Here is a 10,359-nt window from a genome sequence, read left to right as displayed (position 1 = left end):
GTCCAACCAGAAACCGTGGGTCCCCCTGTATCTGTCAGGCTGCTGTCGCACCAGTGGGTGCATCTTCATGGCTGGCCGGTAGTGTGGCTCCTCCTTGTGTTTTCTTAGATAAACACCCACAAGGAAACTACGAAGAAGGAGGATCTGCCAGACCGAGGTTGCCCCAGGAGAGGGGCAAGACCAGGATCAGAGTCTAGTTCTCTCTCTGTCTCTCTCTTTCTTTGAATTTTAATAAAATCTCTTTTATTTTTTCCCTACTTTTATTGAAAATAGATTTTATTTTCTTGCAGTATATTCTGGTTATAGTTTCCCTTCTATAAATGTTACAGCTCTGAGGGGAACGGCTTCCCCAACAGAAGTTGGCAGCTCTGAAGGGAAAGGTGTCCTGGCCGTTGGGAGCCAAGGAACACCGCAAGATCACACCGCACAACAAACCTCACACGAGAGATTTATCGGGAGACACACAAGAGGGTGGCCGCCTCTGCTCAGGAGAGAAGTGGCCCGGAACTAAGGGGGAGGCAGGCTTTAGATAGGGTTCCTTGGAACGGGGAGGGGCAGGTTCCGGGTTGACACGCAGAGCTTTCCAGGGCGGGGATTGGTGGGATTTCAAGTCCTGAGCTTGGACGGGCTCAGGGATTGGTGGGTTTTCAAAACATGGACGTGAACTCAGACTTTTTAACCCTACACCTTCCCCCAACTCCCCTCTCATCCCAGTTGACACTCTGTCTCTTGTTAGAAAATAAACAGGCATCTAAAGAATAGTAATAAAATGAGATAAAACAAGTCCGAACAGGACAAAACAGACAAACAGAAGAAAAAGAGACAAAGGAAAAGCACAGAGACACAGGAATCCCATAAAACACAAAACTGGAAATCAATATATATATGCAATAAAAATGATGAATAAAACATCAAATAAAAATAAGTTCAAACATGTCCTGACTAAACATCATGAGACAAAGAACCTCCAAAAATGCCAGGGAGTTCATTTTCTGTGGCCATCTATTTATTGCTGGACACGGGGCCTGCCCTTAAGAGTGGTTAGTAGACCGGTTGGTGGTGTCGCACGCCTTTAATCCCAGCACTCGAGGCAGAGGCAGGCGGATCTCTGTGAGTTCAAGGCCAGCCTGGTCCACAGAGTGAGTTCCAGGACAGCCAGGACTACACAGAGAGATGCTATCTCCAAAAACAAAACAAAACAAAAGAGTGGTTTGTTTACCCAGTGAAACTGTTGGAGAAAACGAAATTTTAATTTGCAGGGGTTATCAGTCGAAGATAGCTTCTGGGTTAGGGATGGGGCACGTGTCCACTTTCAGCTCTGGGACCCCATCTGGCACAGACCCATGCAGGCCCAGTGCATGCTGCCACAGTCTGAGCTCACGTGTGTCACGCTGTGTCTGGAAGGCACCGTTTCCTCGGTGGCCTCCGTCCCCTCTGGCCCTTACAGTCTCTCTGCTGCCTGAGCTGTGTGTGTGGGGGGGGGGAGAAGATGGAGGCATCCCTCTTAGGACTGGCTGTTCCCAGGCCTCCCACTCTGCACTCTGGCCAGTTGTGGGTCTCTGTGTTTGTTCCCGTCTACTGCGGGAGGAAGTTTCCATGATGGTGGCTGAGCAAGGCACCAATCTATGAGTATAGCAGAATGCCATTAGGAGGCATCTTATCGCTATGTTCCTTTAGAAGAACAATAGGATTTGGTTTCCCCCTAGGTCCCTGGCGTGTCTAGCCTCAGGTTCTTGGCCACCTGAGCAGTGTTGGGGAAAGGCTCCATCTCATGAAACAGGCCTTCAATCCCGTCAGACTGGGGGGTGACTCCACAGCTTAGCGCCGCTGCTGCCCCATGCCTCCTGCAGGCAGACGGCCTCTGGAGACGGGAGGCTTTGTGGCTGGGTTGGTGTTAACCTTCTCCTCGGGCACGGTGCAGAGCATGTTCCAGTACGGTGAACGCCAGTCCCAGGGGCGAAGGCCCCGGGTAGGCACCGGTCAACTCCTCTGTCCGTGTCCAGTGAGTTGTGTAGGTGTCGGTCTTCAGCAGTCGGGCCTTACTGTCGGCGTGTGGAGAGCAGCCAGTAGCCTTGGCAATGGACTGGATTGTTTGGGGTTCCCATGGGGCCCCTTTGGTCAACACCTGGATGAGAGGTAACCCACCCCTGGTACAGGAAGCTTCATTTGGTGACAGGAGATGCCCAGTTGGGGCTCCATTCCCCGCTACTTGGACGGACGGGGACACACACACACACACACACACACACACACAGAGAGAGAGCCTTCTACTGTATTCTACTTTATTTCCATACGACCCTTAGAAGAGATAATTCTTACCAGCCTTTCTTCAGCCCTGATTACTGCCTCGTGGGAACCATCTCCAATGGCCTGTCTTCTCTTTGGTCAGGGAGGCAGTCAGGCAAGCTTTTGTACAGAATAGAAAATCAAAGCCCAAGAGGCGGCTAAGATTAAGTGGACGAGCAGGTAATGGTCGATGCCCATTGGCTTCAGGCCAGTTCTGTCGCCCACGTTCGAGGCCGTAGTCCAGACCGCGGAGCTGTGCCCTCCCATGACTGACTGTTCTCTCTGCAGGTGCTGCAGACTCCACCCCAGGGGGCCCCATGGAGGCCCCGGCACCCCAGCCGGTGAAGCAGGAGAGCCTGTCGGTGGAGGCCCTGACCCTCGACTCCCCGTGGCACCGCTTCCGCCACTTCCACCTGGGTGACGCGGCCGGGCCACGGGAGGCGCTGGGGCTGCTCCGTGCCCTGTGCCGCGACTGGCTCCAGCCAGAGGTGCACACGAAGGAGCAGATGCTGGAGCTGCTGGTGCTGGAGCAGTTCCTGAGCGCCCTCCCCGCGGACACCCAGGCCTGGGTGTGCAGCCGCCGGCCGCGGAGTGGAGAGGAGGCCGTGGCGCTGCTGGAGGAGCTCTGGGTGAGCAGGAGGCCGGCCGGGGTGGCCGGCGTGGCCGGGGTGGCCGTGGCCGGGGTGGCCGTGGCCGTGGGAGGGGCTTCACTGGACTGCGCTTCTCAGCGCGTGGCCTCACTCTGGCAATGAAGGTGTGGTCCACCTCTGGGGCTGGGGTGGCAGTTGCTCTTCCAGAGGAGCAAGAGTGCTTCTCCAGTGCCGTCTGTACATCAGGGGTCCCCACTTCCTCCCTCAGTTAATAGCTGAGGGATGCCTTGCCCAGGGTTTCCATCAATGCCAAGGACGCCAGCTGAAGGAAGCCCCAGGAGGCAGCAAAGGTGGTGGGTGAGGGTATCTCTAGAAGATTCCAAACCTCCGACAGGTGTCACCTATTGGTGTAGAGGTTGGGGCCGACTGGTCTTAGCTACTAAGTGGGGCGCTATGAGCAGGGAGCCTTCAGCCTGGTGTGGTAGTTCATATATACACAAGGGGCTGAGGTACGAAGGTCCTGGGGCAGCCTGCAGCCAGACCTTCTCTCTTCAAAAAGAAACAAAACCCCCCAAAGCAAGGAGTGCCTTCAGGTCGGATGCCTCACACCTTGTGGTCCAGGGTTTTTACCAGGCCTCAGGCTTGGCAACATGGTGCCTTGCCCACGTGGCTGATCTGTCACCAACCCCTTGGCTAACCTCGAGTGGTCCAGACTCCCACCCGGTTATGCTTGCTTTTGTCTGGTCTGGGGCCCAGGCAGAGACCCTCTTCCTAGGTGTGACATTTGAAGGCTCACAACATACGACGTCCCAGAAGCCAGGACAACAGCCAGCCTTCTCTGGGACCATTACAACTTTTCAGTGACAAATGCATGTATTGGGGTGGTGGGTGGTGGGGTCACGCACACACCACCTTCCATGTGTAGAGGTCAGGGCAGCCGCAGGAGTTGGTTCTCTCCTTCCACCGCGGGACTCAGGATGTCAGGCTGGCCACGGGCACCCTCACCTGCTGAGCTAGCTCGGTGCCCGCCCTCTGTTTCTTTTAACTAAAGACAAGGTAGTTGCTTTTAATGTCTACATCTAGCAGAATTAAAAAAAAAAAATCCTTCAAAGACATGTGGTGATACACAGCTGTAATCTCATTATGAGAGTTAAGGTAGGAGGATTAACTGCCTGGGCTGCAGAGGAAGACCAGGTCTGCAAATGAACAACAACAAAAATCTCCTTTATTGACTGGGCGGTGGGGTCCTCGTTATGCAGAGAACCTACAGGTGTGGAAGTCATTGGGCTCTCTTCTAATGACTGCTCAGCTCCTTGGGCTCTGGGGCCTGGAGGGCATAAGGAAACCCCTTCCGGGGGTGGCCTTGGTGCTCATATTACATGTCTCATCGTGTAGGAGAAATCTTCTGTGGGCTCGAAGTTCAAGGGTCCGGTCTGTCACAGAGGAGATATCATGGCATCCGGAGCTAGAGGCAGCTCATCAGTGACCTGGGAGGAAGTCGAGAGCAATGAACTGCTCAGCTCTTGTTTGTTTTTCAAGACAGCGTTTCTCTATGTAACAGCTCTGGCTGTCCCGGAACTCCTCTGTAGTCCAGGCTGGCCTCGAACTCAAAGATCCACCTGCCCCTGCCTCCCCAGTGCTGGGATTAAAGATGTGCGCCACCACACCTGGCTCTCAGCTCTCTTCTAAATCCAATCAGGGACCGTGCCCACGAAATGGCCAGCCACAGTTAGGGTGAGTCTTCTCCCTCACAGACATGCTCAGGGGCTCCTTCCTAGGTGATGTTGGTCCTGCTGGAGCGACAGTATAAACCACCACAGTGCATCTGTAGCTCTTCAGTGGTGTGCCTGGCCCACACTGCATGGTAGGCTCAGCCCTCCTCAGGTGGGAAGGCGCCTTGCTTGTCCTGTTCATTCCTGTGTCCCTGGTTGGAACACCCCCTGGCATTAGTAGGTGCTAAGTAAATGCTTGTTTTGGCAGTGATGAGGAACACCGCCCTGCCTTGAAGTTTCAGAGCAGAAGGCCAGGGTGTATTCTGCTTGGTCACTTCTCTTGAGACGGAATCTGACCTGCTCCATACGGTAGAATGACTTGCCCATAGTCATCCAGTCTCTGGTCTCAGGACACAGGGAGCCGTGGGGTTGTTTGAAACCCCGGGAGCAGGGTGTCTGCCCGTTCAAGATACCTGGAGAAAGGCTGGTGGCTGGACTAGGAGACTGGAGAGAGGCAGCTCCTCCAGCCAGTGCCTGTGGTTAACACAACAGGAAACGCCACACCAGTTTGTCTCAGGTCAGAAGTGAGGGAAGTCTCAAAGCCCCAGAGGCAGCTGGGAGCATGGGAAAAAAGCACAAAGCACTGGGTGTTTGTGTGACAAGAGGAAAACTTAGTAAACAGAGAAATCACCCAAGGCATGTTGACTGCTGAGAGCTCCAGACTCAGCCTTTGAAAAGCATCAGAGATGGCTGGGTGGTGGCGCATGCCTTTAATCCCAGCAGCTGGGAGGCAGAGGCAGACGGATCTCTGTGAGTTCGAGGCCAGCCTGGTCTACAGAGTGAGTTCCAGGACAGCTGCAGCTACACAGAAAAACCTTGTCTTGAGAAAAACAAAACAAACCCCACCAAAACCCAAACCAACCAACCAAAACATCAGAGTAGCACACGCCTTCTTTTTGCATTGAGTTGCCCGGGAACGGAAGGAGGGACAGCGGGTACACACCAGCGGCAAAAACAAGGTGGGCAGTCGGCAGACAAGGAAGCTGCCCGGGGCTGGAGCAGCTTGCACAAGTTTGAAACCTAGAGGGAATGGACTTTGTATGTGTGTGTGTGTGGTGGGGGGTGGGATTCAAATTGCCAAGTCTCATGAGGAAGCAACACATTGAACCCTGAAAACCAGAGGGCAGAGGGGTCAAGACAGTGACTGAAGACCTGACGCTCAAAAGGCACCGGGCCCCGACAGTTTTATGTGTGGAAGTCCTGCTGAGTCTTAGAGGGAAGGATTACTCTTCTGTTTTACAGACTGCTAGAGTATGAAGTGGGGTGGCACCCAGCTCATTTCACGAGGCTGCCAACCCCCTAACCCCGCTGCCCCACAGTCCAACCAAGCCATACCAGGACAGCCTTTAAAAAGCAAGCCCAGGCCTGTCTGAAGGAAAATAGATCCAAGAATCTCAAATAGAATATTGTCTGCTTGGATCCAGCCAAGGATTTATAAATTGATGTGTTCTGGCCAGGTAGGCTTTACACAGATGCAAAGCATGTGTTGGGAATTTACCCAACGAAGTACACAGGCTCTGTGGGCAGAATCTGTCATTCCAGGTGGAGTCGGGGGACTCGGCAAAGGTCAGCATCAGCATAGAAACAAGTAGTGTAGCGTTTAGTGGCGCACACCTTCAATCCTAGCACTCGGGAGGCAGAGGCAGGCAGGTCTGTGAGTTCAAGGCCAGCCTGGTCTATAGAGCGAGTTTTGCAGGACAGCTGGGGCTACACAGAGAAATCCTGTCTCAAAAAACGTTGTTCTCTGACTTGCATATGTAAACACACACACACACACACACACACCAGTGGAAAGAAGGCTTTTCTGTTAAGAGCTCTTGCTGTTTCTGCTGAGGACTGGAGTTTGGTACCCAATACTCCCGACAGGTGACTCACAACTTCCTGTAGCTTCAGCTCCAGAGGATGCGGTCCTCTGGCCTCCATGTGTATTTGTGCCTATGCACCGCGCACCTCAGCACGCTAGGAATAAATCTTAAACAAACAAAAAGCAGGCAGTAGGATTTAAGAACTGTGTGCGAGGTGTGGGGAGAGGGAAGTAAATACGGGCTATTATAAGTTCTCAATTTGGCCGGGCAGTGGTGGCACACGCTTTTAATCCCAGCCCTTGGGAGGCAGAGCCAGGAGGATCTCTGTGAGTTCGAGGCCAGCCTGGTCTACAGAGCGAGATCCAGGACAGGCACCAAAACTACACAGAGAAACCCTGTCTCAAAATAAATAAATAAATAAATAAATAAATAAATAAATAAATAATAAATAAAAAATAATAAAATAAAATAAAGTAATTTCTCAATTTGGCATATGCTATCTCGTTTCAGGGCCCAGCAACCTCCCCAGATCGGTCCTCGGCAATGAGGGCACCTCGGGATATGACAGAAGGCTCAGGGGTCGGTGTTGGAAAGGAAGAAAGTGGCGTGATTCCCTTAGGTGAGCTGCTGGCCTCTCTTCCCACTTCTTTCTTGACCCCAACATCAGGGGTCCGCGTCTCCCAAGCTAAGTCAGGGACTGACCTGGCCATCTTTACGTGCTCAGTGAAAGCTCCGGGAACAGCTCACCACGTGCCCCTCCCTGCCTTTAGGGAGCCCACGGAAGGCGGGCTCAGACTCTGTTTGCCAGGTGCTGCTCTGCCAGTGCGTGGAAACCCCATAGCACCACCTAAACTTAGACGTGGTCTCTGGAGTCAGGGCCTCCTTGTGCAGCCCAGGCTGGCACGGTTATTTCCTCGGCCTCCTGAGCGCTGGGATTACAGGCATGCCGGCGTGCCCAGTGAGAACTGGCTGTTCTAAAAGGTCTCAACTGAGGGTGGATGCTTCTAAACCAGGGTTGGGCCCAGGCAGCCTGCTTCGCGTCCTTCTGCACCCCAACCCCATTCGGACCGGCTCCAGTGGAGTCACGTGCTCTTCCCCTCCCAGGTGCTGTGTCGGGGTTCTGGGTCATGTGCCCGGCGTCTGGGCTGGGCATGGAGTCTGTTCCATCACCTTAAGGTGAGGCGACTCCATGTATCTCTAGACAGTGGGGCAGAAGCCTGGTATCCTGGAAGATACCAGATAACTGCAAGGGGAGACCAGTGGGCATTTCAGACAGAAGAGGACAGGACGCCGGGTTCATGCTGTAAAACTACCCAAACCAGGGTTGTGGGCGTCCCTGGGGCTCTGTGGAGCAGACAGGAAACCCAGACAGAGCGGTCATGTGTAGTTCATCTCGCACGCAGCTTACCTGCTCCTCCTACCGGTTTGTTCGTTCCACTCGGACACCGTCAGCCTTGCGCTCTGCAGTCGGCCGCCCATCTGTGTACCTTGGGAATCTCCCTTCTGTCCCCACCACCTGGTTTCTCCTTTGTTCCTAACTCACTGTGCACCCTCACCCGTGTGTGTGTGTGTGTGTGTGTGTGTGGTGTGTGTGTGTGTGTGTGTGTGTGTGTGTGTGTGTGTCTGTGGGTCCATTCTCCCAGCTCCTCCTCCCTCCCGCCCACTCGTTATCTGTCTCGTTACTCCCTACTCCCTGATCCAGAAAGCTACCCATTGGCCCAACCAGGCAGTGTCAGGCTCCTTGCTAGGGGGCACAGGGGAGGGAAACCTGCCTTCCAGGCCACCTCCCTGTCCCCAACTGTGCTTCCCACCCTCACCCTGTTCCTTTTCCCGCAGGAACCGGGGCCTCCGGGACAGAGGTGCCTGCAACGGGGAGCGCAGGGGCCACGCGCCCCTACAAGCAGGAGCCGGGCAGCCCCCCACCAGCCCCGCCGGCACCGGTCCTCCCCGCCTTCCTGGCGGCCCCAGGCACCGTGTCGTGCCCAGAGTGTGGCAAATCGCCCCTGAAGCCGGCTCACCTGTTGCGCCACCGCCAGAGCCACTCGGGCGAGAAACCGCACGCGTGCCCGGAGTGCGGCAAGGCGTTCCGGCGCAAGGAGCACCTGCGGCGCCACCGCGGCACCCACCCTGGCAGCCCCGGGCCCGCGCTGCGCCCCCTGCCCGCTCGCGAGAAGCCGCACGCCTGCTGCGAGTGCGGCAAGACCTTCTACTGGCGCGAGCACCTGGTGCGCCACCGCAAGACGCACTCTGGCGCCCGGCCCTTCGCCTGCTGGGAGTGTGGCAAGGGCTTCGGGCGGCGCGAGCACGTGCTCCGCCACCAACGCATCCATGGCCGGGCGGCCGCCGCCCAGGGGACTGCAGCACCAGGGCCGGAGGGTGGGGGTGCCTTCCCGCCCTGGGCCCTGGGGTAGCTGCCGTTCCAAACCCCTGCTGCAGGGCGCCATCCCCTTAGCACCCCGACCCACATCCCTACCGCCTCTTCCCGACCCAAGCGTTGCGTTCCCTTTCGGGCCCCGTGTCCACTCCTTCCTCCCTTCTGGAGTTCTCAGCTCTCACCTGCCCCTACAAAAGACCCTCCTCTCTCTCCCTCATCCCATCCTCTTTTCGTGGAGGGGAGACCTGCCCCAGGACACCCTTCATGCGGGAAAAGGAGCTCAGGGAAGGAGCAGAGCCCCGACCCAACCCCTCCTGCCTCCCGAAGGAGGCAATCTTGGACCCCAGGACAGAGTCGGGGCCAAAGGCGAGAGGAGGCAATAGTTTCCGAGGAGCAGGCCCGGCCCAGGATCTGGTTCTCTCCACAGTTCAAAGGCAGAGGTGCCTGAGAAGCTTGTCACAGATGGCAGGTCACCAGCATCAGAGAGAGTAATAAAGTGACTGACTCAGTGTGTACAGGAGTCTGAGACTCTCCTGTGTTGTGGGAGTCGAGCGTCCGAGGCACAGGGGACTTGGGTGGGCTCCACCTCACACTCACATTGCAGAAGCAAGGACGAGACTCATGACAGGTCTGGTACCGGACACGCTCCGGTCTGGGGTGTCCTGCCTGTGTGGCTTCAGGCAGGCGGCGCCCCTTCTGGGCGATAGTTCCAATTTCTGTTTTGTTTTGTTTTTTGAGACAAGGTTTCTCTGCATAGTGCTGGCTGTCCTGGAACGCAGGCTGGCATCGAACTCACAGAGATCTACCTGCCTCTGCCTCCTGAGGGTTGGGAGTAAAGACGTGTGCCACCCTAGCGGGAAGTTGCAATTTCTTAAGTCATGGTGCTTTAATATCACCCACCACCCTTGCCGATTTACGAAGTTAGGTGACTGCATGTTCTTGGGGGATCCCTAGATAACCAGTGCCAGCAGATCTGGGGCAGTGCATTTTGCCGAGAAGACTCGGTTCTGGCCTTGGCAAGGTGAAGGCTGCCTCTTGTCCTCAGTTCTGCACAATGACGGTCCTGCAGTCTAGACCTCACTTTTCTCCAGGAAGGAAACACATGTGGAGTGGGCTGTGTGGCCTGGGAAGGAGCGGGACAGCCCTTGGGCCGGCCCTGCTGGGGTCTTTGGGCACCTACTTTGGGCCCCAGGGCTCTGCTGCCTCACCAGAACTCCGTGTAACTGCTGCACGATGATGAGGGGGTGTGGTGGAAGGTCCTCAGTGCTCACCCTAGGCACTGTTTTGTTTAGAGACAAGGTATCTCTGGAGCAAGCCGGGGTGACTTTCGAAGGTATTATGTAGCCAAAGGTGGCCATGAATTTCTGATCCTCCTTTCTCCACCTCCCCAGTTTTGGGATCGCAGGCATGCATGATGATGCCTGGGGTTAAAGGCATGTGCCGCTATGCCCAAGTTTTATTCTCTTTTGTTTTATTTTTTTAGACAGGGTCTCTATGTAGTCCCGATTGTCCAGAAAAACTCACCATATAGA

General features: G+C 55.3%; 1 protein-coding gene across 1 annotated transcript; it reads left to right on the top strand.

The window, feature by feature from the left end:
- Positions 1-1,147: 1,147 nt before the first annotated feature.
- Znf444 (zinc finger protein 444) lies at positions 1,148-9,342 on the top strand. The gene is made up of 3 exons (XM_028863624.2): positions 1,148-2,915; positions 6,964-7,072; positions 8,290-9,342. Exons 1-3 carry the CDS (start codon positions 2,604-2,606, stop codon positions 8,862-8,864), a joined length of 996 nt encoding a protein of 331 aa, XP_028719457.1. The 5' UTR covers positions 1,148-2,603; the 3' UTR covers positions 8,865-9,342.
- The last annotated feature ends 1,017 nt before the right edge of the window (positions 9,343-10,359 follow it).

This window comes from Peromyscus leucopus, chromosome 1 (genome assembly GCF_004664715.2).
Source record: "Peromyscus leucopus breed LL Stock chromosome 1, UCI_PerLeu_2.1, whole genome shotgun sequence".
In the NCBI taxonomy this organism is placed as follows: domain Eukaryota; kingdom Metazoa; phylum Chordata; class Mammalia; order Rodentia; family Cricetidae; genus Peromyscus; species Peromyscus leucopus.
This window is presented reverse-complemented; position numbering and strand designations above follow the sequence as displayed.